Here is a 24,741-nt window from a genome sequence, read left to right on the forward strand (position 1 = left end):
ATCTGTAAGGTTTATTAGGGACCGAGCAGTGAAACTGCAAGGACCCTATTGTATCTGTAAGGTTTATTATTATTCCGTTCTTTCTTTCTTTCTTTCTTTCTTTCTTATTCTTTGCAAAAGGTATGCGAAAACTCAGGAAATTTTGCGAGCGCCACCTGCCAGTCGACGACATGAAAGAATCTAAACTTTATATTTTTGGGAGTCGCTCATTGGCTCTGTAGCGCCCCCTACGATGCATAAAAATGATCCCCGCAATGGGGCTAGTTTCGCGTAAGACGACGAAATTCGGTACACTCATTCATCATGCCCAGACGCACAAAAAAGTCTCATGCCGCCAATGTGCCACGTCCACAGGAAGGCGGCCATTTTGGATGGAAAGTGCGTTTTCGTGCCATTTTTGACCGATTCCACGCCTTGCATAAGATCGAACTTGTCCTACAGATTTAATGCTACAGACTTCAAACTTGGCCAGGTTGCTCTTAAGACATGGGGGGGGAAATTCATGGAGAAACTTTTTCAAAACTTAAAGGGCGTGGGCGTGGCAACTCCTCAAAGTTCGATGACTCGCCATCACTCGCCACAAAAAATGAAGTCGCTTATAACTCCCACATACATTATCCAATCTGTCCCAAACTTCATACGGTGAATGCTGGACCCAGCCTGAACGCGTACATATTATCATAACGACATCCACCTATAGCGCCACCTGCTGGGGGTTGGAAACATCTCTTTTTTTCCACATCTCGCATTTGATCGAACTCGTCCTACAGATTTAATGCTACAAGCTTCAAACTTGGCCAGATTACTCTTAAGACATGGGGGGAAAGAGTCATGGAGAAACTTTTTCAAACCTCAAAGGGCGTGGCCGTGGCGACGCCTCAAAGTTATGACTCGCCATGAAGAATTAAGTCGCTTATAACTTCCACACACATTATCCAATCTGTCCCAAACTTCATACGGTGAATGCTGGAACCAGCCTGAACGCGCACATATAACATAGTGACATCAACCTACAGCGCCACCTGCTGGTGGTCGGAAACGTCTTTTTTTTCCCACACCTCGCATTTGATCGAACTTGTCCTACAGATTTGATGCTACAGACTTCAAACTTGGCCAGGTTACTCTTAAGACATGGGGGGAAAAAATTCATGGAGAAACTTTTTCAAACCTCAAAGGGCGTGGCCGTGGCGACGCCTCAAATTTATGACTCGCCATGAAAATTAAGTCGCTTATAACTTCCACATACATTATCCAATCTGTTCCAAACTTCATACGGTGATTGCTGGAACCAGCCTGAATGCGCACATATAAAATAGTGATATCCACCTACAGCGCCACCTGCTGGTGGTCGGAAACGTCTTTTTTTTCCACACCTCACATTTTATGAAACTCCTCCTACAGATTTAATGCTACAAGCTTCAAACCTGGCCAGGTTACTCTTAAGACATGGGGGCAAAAATTCATGGAGAAACTTTTCCAAACTCTGAACAATGTGGGCGTGGCCAGGCGGTGAATATCGTGTGATGGCGTTTGTGATTTGAAAGCCTTATCATCATCGCAAGGTCATGAAACTTGGCACACACGTCCACCCTGAAGACCTCGTACGTATGTGAAGGGTATCGTGTGTCGGTGGAGCAAAATGGCTCAGTGGCGCCCCTTAGAAATTTTGAAAAACCCCTCCGCATTGGGGTTATTATGTGCCTGTAAGTACTCAGAGGGTATCGTGCGTGTGGGCAGAGCTGCGCGTCTACAGTGTCCAGCGCATGCCCAACGTGCGCACATCCAACGTACGCACACCTCGGTCCCGCTCACAGCTGCTTGCAGCTTTCTAGTTATTATTGCATCCTGAAAGGCAACGATAATTCCCAAGTGTGTCCACTGAAGCACAACTTTTGCATAACAAACAAAGAAAAGGTAACACAATACACTAAAAAGACCTATAACAATATTCTAAGTACAATAACAGACTATTATGGTGAGAACACATGGGACATAATGCAAGGAGACTTTGGAGGTCAGGTGGGCATCATCATGCCTATTGAAATTTCAACTTCTGCAGGCTCATCAGCTATATGTAAGCAGAGGTGAGAATGCTGATCATTGATGACAGTGCTGCTCTTCCTGCTCTCGACGGGGTCATACTGTTTGGGTATCACGTTGGGGCTAATACATGCATGCTAACTAAAGTTATGATCAAGAATGAGCAGAAAAATATGCATCTGACGGAAATTTTGAAAGTTTGCCACCGCAGACTTTGTGTCTTTGTGGGCGAAAGACTTGTTGTAGACTAACTATTTTACTGGAGTACATTAACTGGACCCTTGCCAACGTAACAGGACCGTTTTTGTTGGAGTTGTATCTTTTCTTAGAATACTGAGAGGCTTCATAGGTGAATTTGACCCTTTTTTGTATTTGCGACTGGTTTTACATAAGTGTCTGTGTGTGTCCACAGTTCTGATTGTATCCTGGATTGGCATACATCATTGGAATCGCAAGACCCTTAGCTTTCCAACGGTATATAACATATTTAGGTACATATAAAGGGGGGCTGAGGAAAACCCCAGATTTGAGATACCTGAAGTATGCAAAATGATGCCGGCGGGACATAAAAACGTTAAGAGGTTAATTGGTGTCTCTGAAAAATTGTCCCTAGGAGTGAGTGTGTGTGTGGTTGTGTGTGTGGTTTGTCTCTGTCTGGCCCTGTGATGGACTGGCAACCTGTCCAGGGTGTACCCTGCTTCTCGCCCAATGACCGCTGGGATAGGCTCCAGCCCCCCTGCGACCCGACCAATGGATTAAGCGGGTATAGAAAATGGATGGATGGATGGATGGATGGATGGATGGATGGAAGGTTTCCCACAGTAATCCCTTGTCCATGTGCTTCTATCAGCTGTTGATGAATGAGGGTTCTTGATGCAGAGCCGTCTGAGGGGTCAGAGATCACGGGGGTCCAGCTTAGGCTTGCTCCTCAATTTTCATTCTGTGAATTATGTCTCCAGATGTCCCTTCCTCCTACATACCTGAACTTTAAAGAGTTAAAAGCCACATGTGTCACTATTAAAAAGTTCTGCCTCTCATTCTCAGGTACATCCACGCCCTCTATCTGGGTGCCCAGAGTCGCTGGCACAGCAACGGGCCCCGCCGTCACTTCCACTGGCGGCTGATGTTTGAGAGCGCTGACATAACCATGCTCCGCCTGCTGGAGGCCTTCCTGAAGTCTGCCCCACAGCTGGTCCTGCAGCTCAGTATCATGATCCATGGAAACACTGTCCTCCCTCTGCAAGGTGAGAGATGCTGTTCCTTCCTCAGTGTTTAAAGGTTTGGTTGATGGACTGTTGTTTGTAATCTGAACTGAACACTAAACTCAGTGATAATTCTGTTCATTAAAACTCGACTTTTACTGTTGTAGTTTAGGCCATGATATCCCTTGGTTATGGTAGAATTCTAGCCGCTAAGTTATCTGCTATAGGTAATGAACAACTAGCGTAAGGCATAGTACATTAGATTTAAAACAGGCTCTATACTGTGACTGCCCATTTCACATTTGTTCAGCATGTGTTCATTTCCCAGTCTAACTTCCAATGAACCATTTTCTGCTTTGAGACCAAACTGGCCTTTGTGCCTCTGGTGTAATTGGCAGGTTTCAGTTTGCAATTTATATCTCTGGCACAACATCACCCCTTTAATCTCCTCATTTGAATTTGCCTAAGGTCCCCTACTGGAGGTAGTACCTTTCATGCAGGGGATTTGAACCCAGGTCACCCAGATGAAAGGTGGCAATCTTACCACTACACTATGTACTGCACTGATGAAAATGTCTCTGTAACTAATTTCTTCATGAGATTACCTTAAAAACATCAAAAATAATAGCTGATAGTATCCAAGCCAGCTGTTCCATAGGAAAGTTTTCAGGCTGATCTTAAAGGTAGAGAGGGTGTCTGCTTTCTGAAGCCAAACTGGCAGCTGGTTCCACAGAGAGGGGCCTGATAACTGAAGGCTCTGCCTCCCAAACTGGCAGCTGGTTCCACAGAGGGGCCTGATAACTGAAGGCTCTGCCTCCCAAACTGGCAGCTGGTTCCACAGAGAGGGGCCTGATAACTGAAGGCTCTGCCTCCCAAACTGGCAGCTGGTTCCACAGAGAGGGGCCTGATAACTGAAGGCTCTGCCTCCCAAACTGGCAGCTGGTTCCACAGAGAGGGGCCTGATAACTGAAGGCTCTGCCTCCCAAACTGGCAGCTGGTTCCACAGAGAGGGGCCTGATAACTGAAGGCTCTGCCTCCCAAACTGGCAGCTGGTTCCACAAGAAAGGGGCCTGATAACTGAAGGCTCTGCCTCCCAAACTGGCAGCTGGTTCCACAGAGAGGGGCCTGATAACTGAAGGCTCTGCCTCCCATTCTACTTTTAGAAACCCTGGGAACCTCAAGTAAACCTGCAGTCTGAGAGCAAAGTGCTCTGTTGGGAAAATATATAATGATATAGTCTGTAAGATACAATGGAGCTTGCTTAGTATAAGCTTTATAAGTGAGGAAAATAATTTAAACTATTTTACATTTTGCAAGGGAGTCAATGAAGAGAAGCTAATATACGATGTGTCGAGCTAGTTTCTGTCAGAGGCGGCATTTTGGATCAACTCAATTTTTTTTTAATGCTGCCAGGAAGATATTTAGATAAGTGTGTGTGTGTGTGTGTGTGTGTGTGTGTGTGTGTGTGTGTGTGTGTGTGTGCACATTCCATGCTCTATTCATTCTATGCACTTCTTACAGGAAGCAGATTGGTCTTTGGTGAAAAAACAAAACAACACACACACACATGGTCTCTCTCCTCAGACTCATACACCTGAAGACGAGAAGCTGACACATAAAACCTGAAAAAACATACAAGACCAGGTTAACCTTGAACTCCACAGAACTTTTGTTTCCACAGTATGACAGAATGGGGGATAAACCACAGAGCACACTGACTGACTCCTGATATGCATGGCCGGCAGTAAGGAAAGAAGCAGACTCTGTGTGTGTCTGTGGGAAAGAAAGTGAATCTATTTGGACAGTCACTAGAAGCACATTCATGTCCCTTTGACAGTGTTACTGTGTTGGTTTTTGGTTGTAACTCAGCCTGCTTCCCTCCTGTATGTGAGGGTGATCCACTCCAACTGTCGCCCCACTCCGATCAACTGGGACATCAGGACTGCACTTTGACAGCGGAGGTTTTTGTTCATTTCTTTTGATTATAACATCCATTTGTTTTTATAATGTCTCAAAATGAAAGAAGACACATTGTGTTCTTTTTTCACAATTTCTTGAGATGTCATGCTTCGGTTAAAAGAGAGACAGTACAGTGGCTCCCTCTGGAGAGGGGAATTTACATTTACCTGTTTTATCACATTGAGTTGCCTGTGGTATGAAATGCGCTATATAAATAAAGATTGATTGATTGATTGATTGATTGATCACATGCACTCCTTATTCTCCACTACTTCCATTTCTCTGGTGTTGTCTCAGTTTAATCAGAGACAGTTTGTACTGATTCTGCTTTTATGCACAGTCTCGTCTCAGGTCATACATTGAACTGGTCCAGCTTTTACATGTTGTAGTTAATTCAGGTTATTTGAATATTGTCTGTGAATATTTCTAATGATTATTTTCATTATTAATATTGGTTATATTTTTCATATATACTAGTGATTAGGTGACTTTCACAGTCCCAAAAATAGTCAAAAATGTCTCCTTTTTTCCAGTTATTGGACTAATTGTTGAAGTTCAACCAGTGTTTATTGGACAGGATCATTTATCAAATCAAAACCAAAGCAACTAAAACTATTAGACATACATACACCATATTTCCAAAAGTACTGGCTCATCTGCCTTTACACGCATATGAACTTCAGTAACATCCAATTCTTAATCCAGAGGGTTTAATATGACGTCGGCCCACCCTTTGCAGCTATAACAGCTTCAGCTCTTGTGGGCAAGCTTTCCACAAGGTTTAGGAGTGTTTATGGGAGTTTTTGACCATTCTTCCAGAAGCTCATCTGTGAGGTCAGACACTGATGTTGGACAGAAGGCCTGGCTCACAGTCTGCGCTCTAATTCATCCCAAAGGTGTTCTATCGGGTTGAGGTCAGGACTCTGTGCAGGCCAGTCAGGTTCTTCCACACCAAACTGGCTCCTCCATGTCTTTATGGGCCTTGCTTTGTGCACTGGTGCGCAGTCATGTTGGAACAGGAAGGGGCCGTCCCCAAACTGTTTCCATAGAGTTGGGAGCATGAAATGGTCCAAAATCTCTTGGTATGAAGCATTCAGAGTTCCTTTCACTGGAACTAAGGGGCCAAGCCCAGCTCCTGAAGAACAACCCCACACCATAATCCCCCCTCCACCAAACTTTACACCCGGCACAATGCAGTCATTCGTAGTATTTTGTTATAACACCACTGACAGCTGACTGTGGAATATTTAGTAGAGAGGAAATCTCCCGACTGGACTTGTTGCACAGATGGCATCCTATCATGGTACCAGGCTGGAAATCACTGAGCTCCTGAGAGCGAAACATTCTTTCACAGATGTTTGTAGAAGCAGTCTGCATGCTGAGGTGCTTTTTTAGGGTAGCTTTTAGGATGAAAATACTGACTGATGTAGTTTAGGAGACCACGAACGTTTGATGGAGGACAGGTGGAGGCTGAGAGACAACTTCAAAGCTGAGGATGGTTGTTGTAACATGCATGAAACTGCTAATCATGTTACAATCTGAAAAGGAAAATGAGCCTTAAAATGCCAAAGTTTTACATTTGAATGTAAAACTTTGGCATGTCATGGTTTTGAAATGCACATGTAGGCATATTACAAGTTTGTTGCCTGGAAAGTATCTGAGCTTTGACTGCTGTGGACCGACGATGCTGTTTCACATCCTGGTGTAAGACTGCATGGCATGAAGGTGGTGCTGCCTGTCTGTCAGCTGGATTAATATTAACAGCTGATCCAGACTAAGTGAAACTTTGTGGAGCGGTGGATCATCAGCATAAGAAGAACTCATGTAGTTAAGGTGCAGTGCTATAAGAGTTTCTTTTAATCTACAAAATAAAGCTACTAGATTTTTCCTCCATTCTTTTAGACTCGACCTTTTGGGAAAAAAAGAATGATAATACTGCAAACATTTCAGTTAAGGCTCATGTTGCACACTGTGCCTTTTAATGCTGTTTTTATTTCTCATCTGTGACAAACAGACATGACAGTTTAACGTTAACATCGATTATTCCCAGCGTAGCACCAGACATGTCGGCTGTTTGCCAACTCATATTTGAGTGCTGACTAAGCCGTACACTCCCCCCTGTGACGGAAATCAGTAACTGCACTTTGTTAATGTTCTGCATTATAAACCATGTCTGTGCATACAAAACTGGAGTATGATGATCATCTGTGTATGAATGCTACTACAAACAACACATCTCAGATCAACTGTCCATGAGCTGCTTTAGATGATCAAAAGGAATAATGATTAGTGGGGGTGCCTTGTTTCTGAGCCCAGAGCAGTTTGTGATACTGTCACATCATGAACAACATTCTCCACTGATTCGTGGACCAGGATACAACTTTCTGATTTATTTGTGGACATGAAGGTGAATATTACTGCATCTAAGCATGCATTTTGTGAAATTGTAATTAAACAATGATGTACCACTTTGAACAAACAGCCTCAAAGCAGAAACTTCTTTTCCAGCATCATTTCAGAACAGAAATGATCAAAATTGCATTGAAATGAAAAGTCAAGCTGCAGCTCTTGCTCAGCTGAATGTAATGTCTTCTCAGTGTGATTTATGGTTCATTTCAGACAAGTTGGCCTGATTAACACACATGAATATTTGATGTGTTAAACTGCTCTGGGCGGCTCGTGGCAGGTCTGAGAGCTACATGTGCAGGCTAATGATCATTTCACTTGAGTGCAAGCTGGATCAGGTCTTCCTAAATGTACAAGAGGGAAAAAATCTCAAAATCACAGTTTTGTTATATGCAGCATAATTCATCCAAAATCAGTGCATCAACACTTTCAAACTGTGTAAGAGGTAATGACAGATTCTGCTCACTGAGGGGAGTACGGAGGTAACGGGTTCCAAACCCCTGTTGGACACTTTCAGTTCACAGGGCTCCTATTTGGCTGGCATGGGGCACCTGGAACATTTCAGAGAATAGTGGATGAGCTGCATACTTGGATGAATTAGTGTTCCACAGCTCCTGTTGGGAGGACCACTTCTTCTATCTCAAGGATGTGCGGTGGAGAATGATGTAAGCAGGTCTGACTATCTGTCCTGACACGTGTGCACTTGCTAAGCAGAAATCCAAATACCTTGGGTTTGTGATCTGTCCACAAGCCGGTAAAGTGGGTGCCGTCATGTGTGCTGAAAAGCCACACCCTCTGTGTCTCTTAAATGAATGTAAAAAGAAAAAAGAGCACAACAAGGTTCAGTGGATGGAGGAATGTGAAAAGTTCTCTCAGGCCCTGGAGAGTTTGCTCTGTAAAGAACCAGGACTGAAGAGCCCTGATGTTCCAACAGTTCCATCAGAGTTCGGTGTTGTAGGGTGAACCGGGTGGTCTCCAGCCTGTTTAGTAGATAAGCAGGAAACTCAACAAACACGAGGTCAGGTGTTTAGTGATGGCGAAAGAAAGCTTTGTAAGTGGGCCTTGGACTCTATTTAGCATCATCTGGGGAGAAAATTCCTTGAAACTGATGACTGTGCACTGTCATGGTTGCAGAATATGAGAGACACTAATTCAAGGGTAACAAGATGGTTCCTTCCCATGCAGCCCTTTGATTTATTGAGAAGATCACGGGTGGCTTCATGCCTTCTTATAAGCTGGGTGCACACCGGTGTGAGCGATTAGTGAGTCTGAGTCATTGTCTCCATTAACTCGTACACTGACTCACCGCCAGGGCTCTCAAGTCTCACGCAATGAGCGTGAGACACACGCATTTCAACAAGTTCACACGCTCACACGCCACACATGCCATTTCTCACGCTGAGAAATGATCAACTTCGTCGCACAGAAATTCTAATGGCCGATACTATAAACGAGTCAATGGCAGGTTACTGTGCGCTCGAACAGCTCAGAACTATAGCTCTGGTACAGCTGTCTTGATTTAGCAACCCATCGGCAAATCACAAAATAGAATTTCTCAGCCAATCAGAAAACAGAATTTCTTGTTGCCGGGTGTGAAATAGCTTTCAACTGCAAGCACGCGTCCCATGAATGCACAGCGGACATAGCCTATTATGCTCTGAATGCGTGCAGAAGTTGTAGACGAGCTGGAGGTGGAAGAGAACCGTCAGGATCATCAGCAGGTCATATCTTCATTTATTTGAATCTTTTATTAGTTACTATAGTTTTCCTACTCCTTGTAAAAGACCAATACCTGCCGATTAAAGTGTTCGTTGGAGTAGTAGACCTAAATATTCAGCACACACCCTTTGACATGAGCAACTTGATGAAAAATGAAAAATATGTAGGAGTGTAATTAGGCTTCCGTGGTTAATTTTTTTCAAAGGTGACTGGTATGAACAGATTCCCAATAAGGCTATCTACAATTGCCAAACTGGTATTAGTTCTGCCACACTGAAATGCTGATGCAGAGAGGGTTTTTTCCATGGTGGGGCTCAATAAAACCAAGACCAGGAACACTTTGTTTCTGAATGGAACTCTGTCATCCATCATGACTGTGAAAATGGCTGACATTGAGCCACAGTGCTTTAAATGGGAGCCCCCAATATCAGTCATCAAGCATCAAAATCTGCCACAAACACTTACAACAACACTCATAAACAAACACACACAGAGAGGGACTGCTCAAGGGGCCCATTTGGGGTTATGTTTGTTTTTCTTAATTTAATTTGTCTGTTTTTTTGTTTGTTAAGACTTTGCATACCTAAAACAATTTATTTTAAAATATAGCAGAATTTAGTGTAAAAGTGAAGATTTGTGATTTTGGTATAAATAAAACAATTTCTTTGTTCTTTAAGTAGCTAGTTTATGGCGATGGGATACTGCAAGGGACCCCCCCCCAAAAAAACCCGAAAGAAACCCCCCCACGCACATGGCCCGGCCCCTGTCCCGCCCGAATCTCACTCCAAGCAAACTTGAAAACTTGAGAGCCCTGCTCACCGCTGCTACTGTCAGCTAACTGCAAACAGGAGACAAGCCACACAACAAGCTAACTGCTGTATTAGCTCTAGCTCACAGCTCACTGCTCTCTACCTCCTGGCTTCATTTTGAAGGAAGCGGGAGTTCATTCATTCTACTCTAAAGGTGCACTGTTGAATGTTAGAAAATTATTATTTTTGCACTATTGTTAAGGTTATTTAAATGTTCTATTAGTGCACAGTTTCATACATTTTATTATATTTTTGCACTGTTTCGCACTGAATGTTGATTTATTGGCTGTTTGGGTTACTTGCATTTATTTAGAGAGAAAGAAAGAAAAATAAATGTTTCGCCTTGGAGACTTCTTGATTTTTAGCCTTTTTCACAATGATTTGGGGACTGGAGTGGTTTGGAACTTGTTTGTGCATTCCATGGCACACACTCTGGGTGACTGATTCAAGTGACTGGAAAACCTGATTCACTTTAGTGAGTGACTCATACAAACTGGAGTCAGTAAAAGCAATCAAGTATCCCATCACTGGTGCACACAGCCTGCACACACAGCCTAAAGGTGTGCTGTTCCACTGTAGTTTTCCATCTGGCCAGCTGATGAAATTGTGTAGCTTATGTTGTCTTTAAAGTAATGTGTGTCTACTCTAGATTCCATTGTTAGCAGTAGCATTAACACAACCTTTCTGTTTCTGCATTTAGCAGACGCTTTTATCCAAAGCGACTTACAAACGAGGATATAACATTACAGCTAACATCAAAGCTAACAATAAGCTAAATAGAAGGAAACCACCAGTCAGACTCTGTTAGAGGTGACAGTGTAGAGATAGAGTGCAGGCATAGAGGGAAGTACAGAAAGAGAAAGGGCAGTAGAGGGGGTAGGGAGGTACAGGGTAAGTGCTAGGACAGGAGATGCTCTCTGAAGAGCTGGGTCTTCAAGAGTTTCTTAAAGATATTCAGGGACGCCCCTGTTCTGTTAGCGCTCTGTAGGTCATTCCACCATCGAAGAACGACACATGAACAGAGTCTGGATTGTCTTCAGCATGGTGTAGGCACTGCTAGACGACAATCCTGTAACGACCGGAGTGTGCTCTGTGAGGCTGATCGAAGAGCAGACGTGCTGCCGCGTTCTGGACCATCTGCAGAGGTTTCACAGCACAGGCTGGGAGACCAGTTAGGAGAGCGCTGCAGTAGTCAAGGCGGGAGATGACCATGGCCTGCACCAGGAGCTGGGTGGCGTGTTGGGTTTGGTACGGCCTGATCTTTCTCATGTTTAACAATGCGAAGCGGCACGATCAAACAGCAGAGGTAACATGATCGTTAAAGGTCATTTGGTCATCAATCATGACACCCAAGTTTCTAGCTACCTTTGATGGAGCGAGAGGTAGGGATTCAGTTTGGATGCAGATGCTGTGGTGTATGGTTGGTTTGGCTGGGAAGACAAGCAGTTCTGTTTTAGACAGGTTGAGTTGGAGGTGATGGGCTTTCATCCATTTCGATTTGTCGATAGGCCTGTGAGTTTTGGTGGGCGGCCCACTCTTGGCAGGTTTGTTGTGGTATCATGTTCTTTCCATTTGAAGATGATGGATTTGATGGTGCTCCGCGGGGTCATCAAATATTTGGATATTTTTTAGAACCCAACTCTGACTTGTTTGGAGAGCTCCTTGGTCTTCATGGTGTTGCAGCCTCTGGGCCTTTCAGAAAAGGTGTGTTTATACTGACAGATCATGTGACACTTAGATTGCACACAGGTGGACTTCAGTTCACTAATTATGGGACTTTTGAAGGTAATTGGTTGCACCAGAACTTTTTAGGGGCTTTGTAGCATATGCACATACCAATTTTAAATTTTTTTTAAAATCTTTTTTTAATAACTTTTTTATATATTTTTTTTCTCATTTCACTTCACCAAGTTAGACTATTTTGTGCAGATCCATGCCATAAAATAAGATTAAAAACATTTAAATTATAGGTTGGAATTTAACAAAATAGAGAAAAAGCCAAGAGGGTGAATACTTTTGCAAGGCTAAGACAGTGAGGACCATGTGCGCTGAGTTAATTTCCATGCTGATGCCGTCTAAGTCACTCAGCATGCACAGTGTGGGAATACTACCCTTGAGCCATGTTGATAGGTCCTCACAGACCTCGAAGCAGAACTTCTGGACAGAGCGTGTGCATAACCATCAGGTGTGTTATCTGTGCAATGTGAGTGCATGTTTGAGTGTGTTGGACCCATCCTGAACATCCTTTGTCCTGTATAATGTGTTCTGTGAAGAATTTTGTTTTGTATAGGTTGGAAATTAGGATTTTTAGTCAGTCTGAAGGTGTATTTTCGATCAGAAGTTTTGATTAGAACTGATGGATAGATCTGTCTCCCATTTTGAGGCCAGTAGTGAAATTGAGTCGTCTAACTTAGACAGTAATCTATATATATCTTTATAGTGATTTGGGGTATGAAAGTTTACAGTACCGCATTAGCAGAGGTGTCAAGTAACAAAGTACAAATACTTCGTTACTGTACTTAAGTACACTTTTTAGGTATCTGTATTTTACTCCATTACTTATTTTTCTGCCTACTTCTGACTTCTACTCATTACATTTTCACACAAGTATCTGTACTTTCTATTCCTTACATTTTCAAAACAAACAGCCTCGTTACTCTTGGCTTCAGTTTTTTTTTTTTTTTTTTAAACTCTTGGCTTCAGTTTAATGTTTATGTATTTCACGTCATGTGTGCCATCCAATACAGATCAGTGGCACCATCCACACCTAGTGAGAACGAGTGTAATTGGATTAATCGTATAGCGCAAACACTCATCGGTTAGGCTATTCGTCAAATTTGTGCTGACACACAAGGAAATCGTCATTCGTCAGAAGCAAGCAGGTGTTCTACAAACTGCAAACGCCAAGCTGCGCGAAGCGTCTAACATAATCTTAGTGTGTATGCAAAATTGTTGCACTCTCCTACTCCGTGCCATTTTCAGAGCGTTTTAGGTGCTCTGTATGTAATGATAAAGAGCTCATTTTCGTTTCAGTTTTTGTCTTGACTGTCAGCTATGACAAAGGGGGGAGCGCGTGTGTATATCTTTTTTCTTTGAATTTTTCAGGCAGTAAGACTTTTTTTTTGTATTTTTGATGGGACGAACATGAATACCTCACGACCTACCTCTTGAATACGACATCACGTGTAATTAAATTCCAATAAAGTTTGAGAAAGAACATGCTCCTTGAGTGACTTTGTCTTTGACAGTAATGGTTTTATGATTGTTGTCTTGGGCCACGTGTAGAACTAACCAGTTTTCAAATTAAGCTTGCAATTCACATAGTGGCATCTACCTTTTTGTGTTTTTTTTTTTAATTTTTACATTTTTTTTTATTTAAAGGTTACTTTATACTTTTATACTTTAAGTAGGTTTTGGAGCACATACTTTTTCACTTTTACTTGAGTAAAGAGATCAAGTTGATACTTCAACTTTTACCAGAGTGTTTTTAAACTGCAGTATCTATACTTCTACTTAAGTAACAAATGTGTGTACTTTTGACACCACTGCGCATTAGTAAGTTGTAAGTCTAGTGGGTCGAGGATATATTTCGTACTTATTATGGACTTGAGTTGTTGATATTCAAAAACTTTGTTGCTGCGGAGCCCTCGATGTGAGTGTGTTGAATGATGGAAAGTTTCTACTTTGGATTATAAATTCAAAACACTTTATTCCTATTGTTGCTCCATAGAGTGAAGTTTAGCATTTTGATTCGCAGGATGTCAGGGTTGTTCCAGATGGGTGTAAGCTTACGGGGGAGAAGTGAGGAAATTTCAATGCTTGATGTTGATGCTTTTAAAACATTGATGATGTTTGAGCTGATAAATGGCAGGTCGGAGTTTTCCAGGTGATCACACAATGCTTGCTCTACATCTAGCCATAGTTAATCTAGTGAGCCATTTAAACTATTTTGATTTATATTCTAACCTATTCGCTCAGAAATAATGCTAAAGATCTAATGCACCACTGTCACCATTCCCACATTTCAGGTTGGAGTTTTTTCTTGTTTAAGTAAAACAAACAGGAAAAAGGCATTTAAAAGTGATAAGAATTATAACATGTGATATGTGAGCTATTTGAGAATTGAAATATAGGTGTGCCTTAAGATTTTAGCCCTTGGTTAGCCTTAAGCTCAAAAAACACTGACTGACTATGTACATGAAGCTCACATCAGACATTTGGACTGTTTGGACCAGGCCCAAATCTAAAGTATAATGTCAACCTTACATTTGTGTTGGTGGGTGTTGATTTGCTGTGTTGGTAGTTTTTAGTGATCAAAATGATGAAAATGCATTTATTATGTCTAAAACATCCCATTATTATTTCTTTCTTTTTTTTGCACTCTAGAAGACAGTTGTCACTTTTTCATTTTGTAGCTTGTGCCCTGCTAGCAGTTGTTCAGTTTGCCAAACGTTTAGCTCAGGTTTTATTGAATGAATTGCACCATAAAATTCAAACTAAAGGTTGACCTGTTTGTGAGATGGTTGATGACCTCATATTATAGCCCTTCATCACCAAAGTATCACTCTACTTATGTCTCCTTCTTAACCCTGCTCCTGCTTTCCTCTTCTGCTTGTCTAGGCCTCTCGGCTTCAGCCTCCCTGATTTCACTCGCCTGGATGATTGCCTCCTACCAGAAGGTTCTTCGGGATTCACGTGACGACAAGCTGCCCATGTCCTACAAAGCCGTGATCGCCCAGATGCTTTGGCACTTCTTCACTATCGGGGCGAGGACTGTGGCTTTCGCCCTCTTTGCCTCTGTCTTCCAACTCTACTTTGGCATATTCATTGTCAGCCACTGGTGGGCTTTTAAATGGTTACTAGAAGAAAGTTGTATTTTCTCAGATCTGTAACTAGTAAATTTTTCCAGCAGTGAATGCTTGAAAACATTTTAAGCCTTTAAGTCACACATTTTCACTCATTAAATGACAACAACCAGCTTCTTTTTCACTCAGCAGGCCCTTCCTCTGAGGAGATGCCAGTTAGCAGATGATGTAGAAAGTCCCTCCCCTATTGATAATAAAATAGGAAAGGAAAGAATAGAACCTTCTGTCTCTGAAATTGAGACAAAATTCAATCCCATGTCCTGAGCATTAACAGGGCGCTGCGAGACATTTAAGATTTTAGAATTTGGAACATATTTAGAACACCTAGATTTTATTGGAAACCAATGAAGAGAAACTAGAATTGGAAAGATTGTAGTTTATAAATGGACACACAGGCAATATACCTTTAGAAAGCTGAAATTCTCATTATTGGATTGGTGCAAGGGGCTTCACGGTGGTTTGGTGGTTAGCACCGTTGTCTCCGGGTTCCTGGTTCGAATCCTGGCTGTGTGGAGTCTGCATGTTCTCCCTGTGTATGTGTGGGTTCTCTCTGGGTACTCCAGCTTAATCCCACCATTCAAAAACATGCATGTTAGGTTAATTGGTGTCTCTAAATTGACCCTAGGAGTGAGTGTGAGCATGCATGGCTGTTTGTCTCATTCATCTCTGTGTGGCCACACTGGTCCAGTTTGCATGTAAACATTCTTACTGTGATGATTTCCAAATATAGCCAGAGTCTTTTCTAAAGAGACCAAAATCAAGTCTGTGCTCCATATGGTTCTAAAACAGCTTCCACTGACATTGGATAAGTCTAATCTTTGGACAGATTAGAAAGGGGTTCAACAGAAGAATAGATAATCTTCCAATCATCATGCGAGTTGTACCCATGTCACTAGATGTGTTGTTTCTTGTCTTTCAGGTGCATCATGACTTTCTGGATCATCCAGGGTGAGACAGACTTCTGCATGTCTAAGTGGGAGGAGATCATCTACAACATGGTCGTTGGCATCATCTACATCTTCTGCTGGTTCAATGTGAAGGAGGGTCCCAGCCGCTTCCGTATGACCCTCTACTACTGTGTCACACTGGCTGAGAATGTGGCCCTGACTGCCGCCTGGTACACGTACCGCGGCCCACAAACCACCGACTCCTCTGCCCTGGTAGTGGTCTGCTTGGTGGCCTGCAGCTTTGCCCTGGGAACCTTCTTCATGTTGGTGTACTACTGCTGGCTGCACCCAGATGGGCCTGTTCTTGGTTCTCAGTGGGGAGGATGTGTGGATGAGGGAGTGGTGGGTGCAGGAGGGGTGGTGGGAGTGATTGATGCTTGCCTTACTCCATCCCAAGGGTCTCAAACAGACATGGTCATCACCAGCCCTCCAAGGACTCTACCCAGGACTAAAGACACTGGGGAGCCAGTTCCAGGGGAGCGAGACAAGGAGAGAGACAGGGACAGCTGCCTACCTATCTTCCAGGTACGCCCCTCTCCTTCCTCCTCTCCTGCTCTCCTGCACAGGACCTCCTCCTCATCCCGTGCACAGGAGGGCCCTGTTATCAGGATCGACCTCCCTAGAAAGCGATATCCAGCTTGGGATGCACACTTTATTGACCGTCGCCTCCGCAAGACCATCCTGCTTCTGGAAACCACGTCAGCCGTCAGCCCGAGGATACAGTACAGGAGTAGCATGATGGGCAGCAAAGAGGTGTTTGAATATGAAACGACTGTTTAAGCCAGCAGGCGCTCTTAAACTTCAAAGTGCAGTCTGTGCCCAAGGCCCAGATTGGGACCAGTCCTCGCCCCAGGACTACCTATGTCAAGAGAAGCATGAAAAGAAGACACACAGTGTCAAGCAACTCTTTTTAAGAAAGAGGTTGTCAAAACTTGATTGTAAAATGTGAAGTGCAATCTGGGACCAAAGCAGTCAGGGAGTGAATAGCGAGAAGATAGTTAATGGAGTAACTGTGATCTGGGATTATCTCCTTTTAATTTTCTAATAATTTGGAGATGAGAAATGTATTTTCATGGAAACAAGGATGGTTTAATCCTGGATGGTCTGTGCAGCAAGTAAGTTGATTAGAGAGAAATCAAGCTCTCGATAACTGAGAAATAGTTTGCTGCATGAACTTGAGCCTCAGACTCCAGTGACACAACAGAGACTTTCAGAACGTAAGAAAAAACTGATTGCTAGAGTGTGCATGGGACATGCAATCATTTTAGTTTGTAGCTAAATGTGGGATCATTGCCCAACATATGTGTTGCTTAAGGGTTTTGCCAATCAAAGATGTCTGGAGATATGTTGAAATGGTACATATCCTGCTTTGCAACCACAGAAAGCCCAGGTTTAACCTTCAGTTTACCAATTCCTTAACTTGGTACAATCATATTTAGAGAAACACATTGAGATGAAGAATACAAAGAGAGGTAAGAATTAATTTGAAATTGTTCTATTTCTTTTACGTATCCCACCATGCTTCAAAACGGTTGCATGTCCTTCAAAAACATGTTCTAAGCATTCTGTCAATAGTGTCCAGTGAGAGATGCAGTCCAATCTCAGTAGATCATGAGAATCCATCTTATGTAGGCTCACAATTAAACGTGGGTCCAGAGGGTTTCTGAAATATAGGCCTAAGATACAAGAGATACCAGTCACTTATTCAGTGGTGACAGAATAGCAGCCATAGCAAAAGTTTCCCTGTTTACATCTCAGCTGCAGTGTCACCCCGACCTGCGAAAGGACTTTTCAAGGAAATTATCAATTAGAACTCAATGTAAGGATGTAAGTGAGGAGTTTCTGCAATGACTAGCACCACATGGCATGCTGTAACTTACCACAAACAGGCCTGATGGGATGTACAGTTTAAAAAAACCAGATGTCAGACACTGTATAATCTGTTCCAATAAGCTGTAGTTAGGTGAGGAATACTTTTTGAGTGAAGAAGCTTCATTTACTCGTAGGAATCTAAATATTGTCCAAAGTTGTCAACTTTTTGAAGAATTCATATTATGTAGGACATGAAGGATAACATGAACAACTTTGTTTCGCTACGAACACATTTCCAGGGTTTGGTTTGGAGGTAGAAAAGACGGCATCATTGACAACATTCACAAAGTTGTGAATAGAAAGACAAAAGATGCTCAAAGCAAACTGTGAATAACAGCGTTCTGCAATGTGTTTGCAAACTTTCCATCTGCAACTGATGGTGTTCCTTGTATCAGAACGGATGTAGATAAGGCTTTGAACTTTATGAAAGAAAGCTTGTGATGTTGGTCGTTTGTTCTGGCCATGAGAATAATAACATAATACTGCAGGGGCCACAGACTGTATATTATAGGTGGATATAGCCACCAAATCAAAGCTGTGACGCCAGTGAGGAAGTGCCTTAAAGTGCAATAACACTTACAGTAAGAGGTCAGCTCTCAAACACATCTGGCTCTATTTTAAAAAGCATTAAAAGCCAAATTATTCTCTCACTCCTGATCACTTTGCTGATGGTACTTCAAAAAATGATTAAGTCATTAGAATAGAATAGAATAGAAAAATACTTTATTTATCCCCCAATGGGGGAAATTCAAATTAGTCAAGTAGCTCAACATTTTTTTAAATATTTACAATGATTGAATTAACAACAATAAAACAACAATAATAATACTACTACTAACTAAATAATAATAAATTACTAAATAGCAAAATAAACAAATAAATAATCAATCAATCAATTTGAGAAGAACTCAGCAGTCACTGTTATAAAGCCTTATGGCTGTGGGAACAAAGGACCTCCTGAAGCTCTCAGTCCTGCAGCGCATTAAACAGATATCAGGCTTCAAGGACAGATGTTCTTTCCCAACCAGGCTACAAGTTCTACTTTCCACATCCACAACTTTATAGAATTAAGGTCACTTCAGGCTCCAAAAAGGCAAAAGCAGAGGACAGTGATATTCAAGGCAACAAAATCAAAGTGGACGATATCACAGTGGGTATATCCATCTCTTAGAAACATTCTGTGGTTGACACATTTTGATGACATTTCTAAACTGTAATTTCTCTTCTGAGTGAATTGATTATTTTTAGCAAGAGATGTATTTTGCAGATAACTCCTGGCTCATTCTTCAATTGACTCTGCCATTCTCGAGCAGTTGTAGCCTACAACATCTCTGCTACTACTACTGCTGCTGCTGCCCTTTAGCTTTGGAAGATCAGTCACCGTTTGCATAAAGTGCATTACTTCATGCACAACAGGGAGGAAATGCTTGGAATACTTTAAAGTAAGATGAGCTAAACCTACCTGCTGCTGTTAGGCCCAATGAGCGTTGTGTGAACCAGTTTGTAAGGGCTTAAGAGAGATAGATGCTTGTTTATATGTTAAAAGTGCTCATTTAAACTACATTTGGCAGATTTCTGTTTTACTGAAGTCATCATCATCAAGACTGATGAGAAGACGATGGAAATGACTCTTTGCTTAAGAATTCAATAATGTAAAAAGTAATGCCTTTAGGCAACTAGTTGGAAGGTGCACATTTCAGGGGGCAGCTTCAGAGGTTAAAGTTTATAAAGCGTGAACAGGAGTGAACAAATCTTACTGTTCAATTAGCAGCTGCTAAAAAAGTTTGCATTGCCAGCGACAACACCAAAAAGGAAGAATTATAAAGGAAACCAAGCATTGCATCAAAGTTAGCTTCTGTCCTCTTCTCTGACAGAAAACTCTATTTCAAGTTCTTTTTAAAGCTTATTTTTCTCTTTCCAAGCATTTAGGGTTAGTTTTTGCATTTAAGGTGGTCTGATTTTTTTTTTAAAAGTTGGGGTTCTTTGGACCATTTCAGACCGGGGCGGGAAAGCGTGGCGGAACGGAAGCGATTTTCACCGGCGGAGGCGAAAATACATGGAAACAGATCTGTCCTTGCACACCGACGCGGCGGTAGTCGGGCGGTAGCGGCGCGGGAGACGCCTCCGTCCCGCGCTGCTCTTGGAAAATAGAACTTGAGCGGAATTTGGACGGCAGCGGCCGGCGGTGTCCCGTTGAAATGAATGGATTTGCAGACAGGGCTGGAGCGGAACTACCACGGCTGCGGACTGTCCGGTGTGAAAAGCCAAGTAGAACACACCGCCCGATAACCGGCGTTAAGACTGCCGTCGTCTCGCTGCCGCCACGCCACGCTCTAGTCTGAAATCCACCTTTGTGTCTATTTTTGAAAAAACACGGAAAGCAATGTGGTTATTTCATGTAAAAAGGTCAAGATGTGTTAAGACTAACAGTAAAGATTTTTTGTTTGATAGAAAAAAAATCAAGCATCTTAAAAACCTCAATTTAAATCTTTTTATCCTGAACAATTATAGGATGAGGTAAATAAGTTCAATTCAAGTCCAATTAAATACAATCCAATTCATTACAATTGGATGCATACCAGTAGAAAAAAAGGTGCCAAGCGAAGGAAACAAAAGTATCACGAGGACTCATAGTTCATGATACCTGTTGAACTCCTTTGTTGTGCTTCGTTGCTATAACAACAGGATTTGTTATAGTGTGAGAATCAATCTTGAAGATTTAGAATGTTTGGTGGTCACTGGTTGATATTTAACTGACAAGAGCACAAAAACCTTGACATTACGGCACAGTAAAAGATGAATAAATAAAGAAAAGACATCAGTTATACATCTTTTAGAAAGATGTTGATTCTTGCCTCCCAGTAAACTGGCCTGATGGAAAATTAAAAGGCAAAACTAATTCCAGCTCCTCCCCTCTGTCCCCTCCTCTATTAAGCAGCGATGATGTCATCAAGTTCTTCATTTGGGCTGTTCAGGACCATTTTGGTGGCTGGATGACTCTATGTCTTGCCCTCCAAAAGAAAAGAGCTATCTTACCTCAGCAAAGCGGAAGGCCCAAGGACAAACTGGGATTAAGCTTTGGAATAGATTGGAGAGGAGAGCTTTTTACTTTGCTGCTGTATGGAGCCAACAGAAATATCTTGTGTGATGTCATCACTTCCCAGCTGATGAGGCCTCTGCATATTGTGAGATGATTAAAGGACACAAAGGTTAAACTGCTGGTATCTTTGGTACTTTAGGCCTGTTGATATTGTGAGTCACTGAGGCTACATTCAGACTGCATGTCAGATGTGGCTCAAATCCAATTTATTTTGAACAGCACAAGTAACATTCTGATTTGGGTCACGACAGCATGTGGTCCGAAACTGGATACATATCTGATGTTTTTCAAAGCAACCTCAGTCTAAACAGTCATGTTGAATTTTCTGCACACTTCACAGGTCCCACTTCTGTGCTGGAGGAGGTGGGACACGGCAGGCCGAACAAGCACCTGGTCATCATAGCGTTGGCTCTGATTGCACAACAACTTCAGAATTGATACACACACGGTGACATATGTAGCATCCATATTTACGTCTGTAAATGCAGCGTGCTGCGTGTGATGGCAGCTCTTCTCAGGCGGGTCACTTCAGGGCCGTAGGCTGTTCACACTGGAGTCTGATGGCGGTTGCATTTAAATCATAATGAGGAGAACCATGCAAGAATTCCGAATTGAGCATGAAGACCTGCAGTGTGATTGTAGCCTAAGAGCAACCTATATTCTTGCTTTATAGCAATGCCATTTTAAGCTTCTTTTTTTCCAACTTTTCTGATCACTTTGTGGCTAACATTCACATGGCTGAATCATCCCTGCTGACACCATAACTGCATCCTTTCGAGCTTCAGACGTATTGTAGACATATTCCATTCATTTGTCTTCACTGTTGGGTTCATCTGTTGAATCAAGTGTGCTGCTATCCATACATCACTACAAACAGGCTGTTTTGTGATGTGTTCATTTGCATCTTGTGGATGTGCGAATCGGTTTGCTGAAAAGAACAACAACCAACGCTTAAACATGTTTAATATCCATCCTATCTATTAGTTTGCATTGTTAAAAGCAACTATTATGGTGCTCTGATCCCAACGCAGTTTGTGTTTTCTCCACTGGGGACCGCTGCATCTCATATCATCCGGCAGTGCCACAGAGAATTTAGAAATGAAGAGAAAGTTCAAACGGATAGCAATCCAGTTTACATTATGTGGGCAGTATGGTGTACTGACTGAACTTGTTGATGTTGGAAATGTTAATGGTGCTGATAACAATGACCCTCCATTTCATGTGATTATGACATGTTGAACCTGATGGCTAATGTACAGATGGTGAATTAAAAAAAGGGAGATTTTGCTTTCTCTGATGGCGTAATGAACCAATTCTTTGTTGTTGAGATAAAATAAAGTTAGTCGTGGTATTATAGATCAACTCAAACAAAAACATGCAGAAAAGTAAACAATTTAAAAACTCAAGTCATGTTTGATTAATCAATGCAAGTATTTATGTTGATTTATTTTTATATTTTGTTTTCTATCTATTTATGTATTGTTAATTCACTCAGTGGCCATGTCTTTGGTATGACTATTATCAAAATGTAAAAAGTCCAAATAGATTTTTTTTTTTACTCATTCTATATATCTGTATATATCAGAGTGATGCTACTCTAGGTTGTGTGTGTTCGAGTATGTGTGCTTTGGTATGTAAGTATGTAGTGTATGTAAAGTATGTCTGTACTGTAAGGGTGTGCTACATTTTTTTGATAATGCTGCTTCAACATCCTCTGAGTGGAGTGAAAGAGCAGAAAAACATACCAGTTGTGAAAATATCTATGACAATGTTAAAAAAGAAGAACTCAACAAGCTGTGCTGATTATTGTAGATGGGAACAATACTGTAGTAAACGTGGCTGAACAGCCATTGAAATAATGTCTATGAATGTGTCTGTCTCTTCTTTGATGGCATGAGAGATGGAAGTAACTGCGGAGCTCCACTCGCCTTTTAAGAATGTAAAGGTACAAAGGCTTGAAGTATTTTAAATTTCCTGATGCTTTGTTGTCTTACTTTAAACCAACAAGAAACTTGGTCATTTTTAGCATATTTTGTTAAGTAAGTACTACTTTATAGGCAGCATTTAAACATCATCAACTCGTGAAAGAATCCGTAGAGCCTATTTGACCGACTGCAAACTTAAAATGTTGTTAGCAGAAGATGTTAGCAATCTGAGACTGTATGTAACCGCCAAGTTTGAAAAATTCCTGCACACCTTGTCTCAGTACAGTTTAAGATTAAGATACTTTACTGTCATGTACACACGAATGTTAACACAAAATGACTCCTCCGCATTTAAGCCATCCAGGTTGGCACCTGTTGAACACACATGCACATGCACATGCACAGGGTCACACACTTAGTAAGGTTGGACTTTGTTTTTCACACACTGCTTCAGTATTAGTTTTATTCAATAAGACTGTTTAATGTCATGTGTTGTTGTTCATTTGCACAACTGTAAAACAATTGGGCAAAAAATATTTATTGTTGTTGTATAAATTGTAATTATTTTTAATTTCTTTATTTCAAGCAATCATCTTAAGCTTTCATTATTAACAGTTCTTGTTGCTGGGGGGAAGGACCTCCGTCATCTTTTGTTTCTGCAGTGGAGCTAAAGAAGCCTCAAACTGATTCCACTCTGTTGGTTTAACATAATGTTATATAGACGATGCTCAGTATTGTTCTTTATGTAAACTAACTTTCTTCTTTTAACAATAAGTGTCAGGGGCTCCAAAAAAAGAGCCAGCTTTCTTTCTCAGTTTATTCAGCTTCTTTTTGTCACCAGCTCGGATGATGTTCACGTTCCTGGAACCACAGGCAGAGGAGGAGGAGTGGCAGCTATTTTCAGATCAGGGTTACTAATCAGTCCCAGACCCAAGATTAGTTTGAGCTCTTTTGAATCTCTGATTCTCAGTTTTTCCCAAAGTGGAAATCACAGACACCTCTTGTGTTTGTTGCTGTGTATCGTCCACCTGAGGGGTATTCCACGAAAGTAGCTAAAGAAAGCCAGGCTATAACCGGAAAGCCTCGCTTGAACTAACACCATCTCCCAATTAAGCCTGAAGTCGTTCCACGAAGACATTTTAGCTGCATCTCGGTGAGGCTAATCCAAGCGAGGCGTACATAGCCTAGCTAATTTAATCTCAAATGAAACTGGGGTTGAATCTATCTTTTTGGAATTAATGTCTTGCCCTGTTTTTGGAGGCAGAAATGTCATAATTGGTTGTATTTATCGTCCACCTCATAGTGAAATTAATTCCTTCAATGAGATACTCACAGCTTCACTTGATGTTGTTAATAAGGAAGGTAAACTTTGATATTTGCTTGGTGACTTTAACATCAATCTTATCAATACTGAGAATCATTCGACTGTTAATTTTCTAAATGTGTTATATTCATCCTATTTTTTTCCTCTTATTGAAAAACCAACTAGAGTGACCTGTAATACAGCCACTCTTATTGATAACATTATAACTAACACACTTGATTATCCAGCAGACTCAGGTATATTATACTCTGACATTTCTGACCATCTTCCTGTATTCCATATCATTTCAAACAATAGTTTTAATCATAGAGTTCTAAATGTCAGAACAAATTTCCGCAAGTTTAATGAAGATAACGTCAAACGCTTCAGAGGATTGCTTGAAAAAGTAAATTGGGATGATGTTTATGGTCAACAGGACGCCAACAAAACCTATCAATCTTTTATTCATCTGTTTAAGTCTGCATTTAATGAGTGCTTTCCACTTGTGAGCCTTAAAATTAATAAAAGACATGGTTTTAATAAACCTTGGTTCACTACTGGATTCTTAAAATCCTCAAAAAAGAAAAACAGATT

At 41.6% G+C, this 24,741-nt stretch overlaps 1 protein-coding gene across 1 annotated transcript in view; it reads left to right on the forward strand.

Annotated features, from left to right (window-relative positions):
• The window catches only part of xkr7b (XK, Kell blood group complex subunit-related family, member 7b), a 141,624-nt gene extending 118,850 nt beyond the window's left edge, over positions 1 to 22,774 (forward strand). The window contains exons 2-4 of the mRNA XM_075475403.1: positions 3,085 to 3,284; positions 14,756 to 14,975; positions 15,920 to 22,774. Of these exons, the coding sequence (XP_075331518.1) occupies positions 3,085 to 3,284; positions 14,756 to 14,975; positions 15,920 to 16,727 (1,228 nt within the window). The 3' untranslated portion in view covers positions 16,728 to 22,774. The remainder of the gene's footprint in view (positions 1 to 3,084; positions 3,285 to 14,755; positions 14,976 to 15,919) is intronic.
• The last annotated feature ends 1,967 nt before the right edge of the window (positions 22,775 to 24,741 follow it).

The sequence above is a fragment of the Odontesthes bonariensis genome, chromosome 10 (assembly GCF_027942865.1).
Source record: "Odontesthes bonariensis isolate fOdoBon6 chromosome 10, fOdoBon6.hap1, whole genome shotgun sequence".
Taxonomy (NCBI): domain Eukaryota; kingdom Metazoa; phylum Chordata; class Actinopteri; order Atheriniformes; family Atherinopsidae; genus Odontesthes; species Odontesthes bonariensis.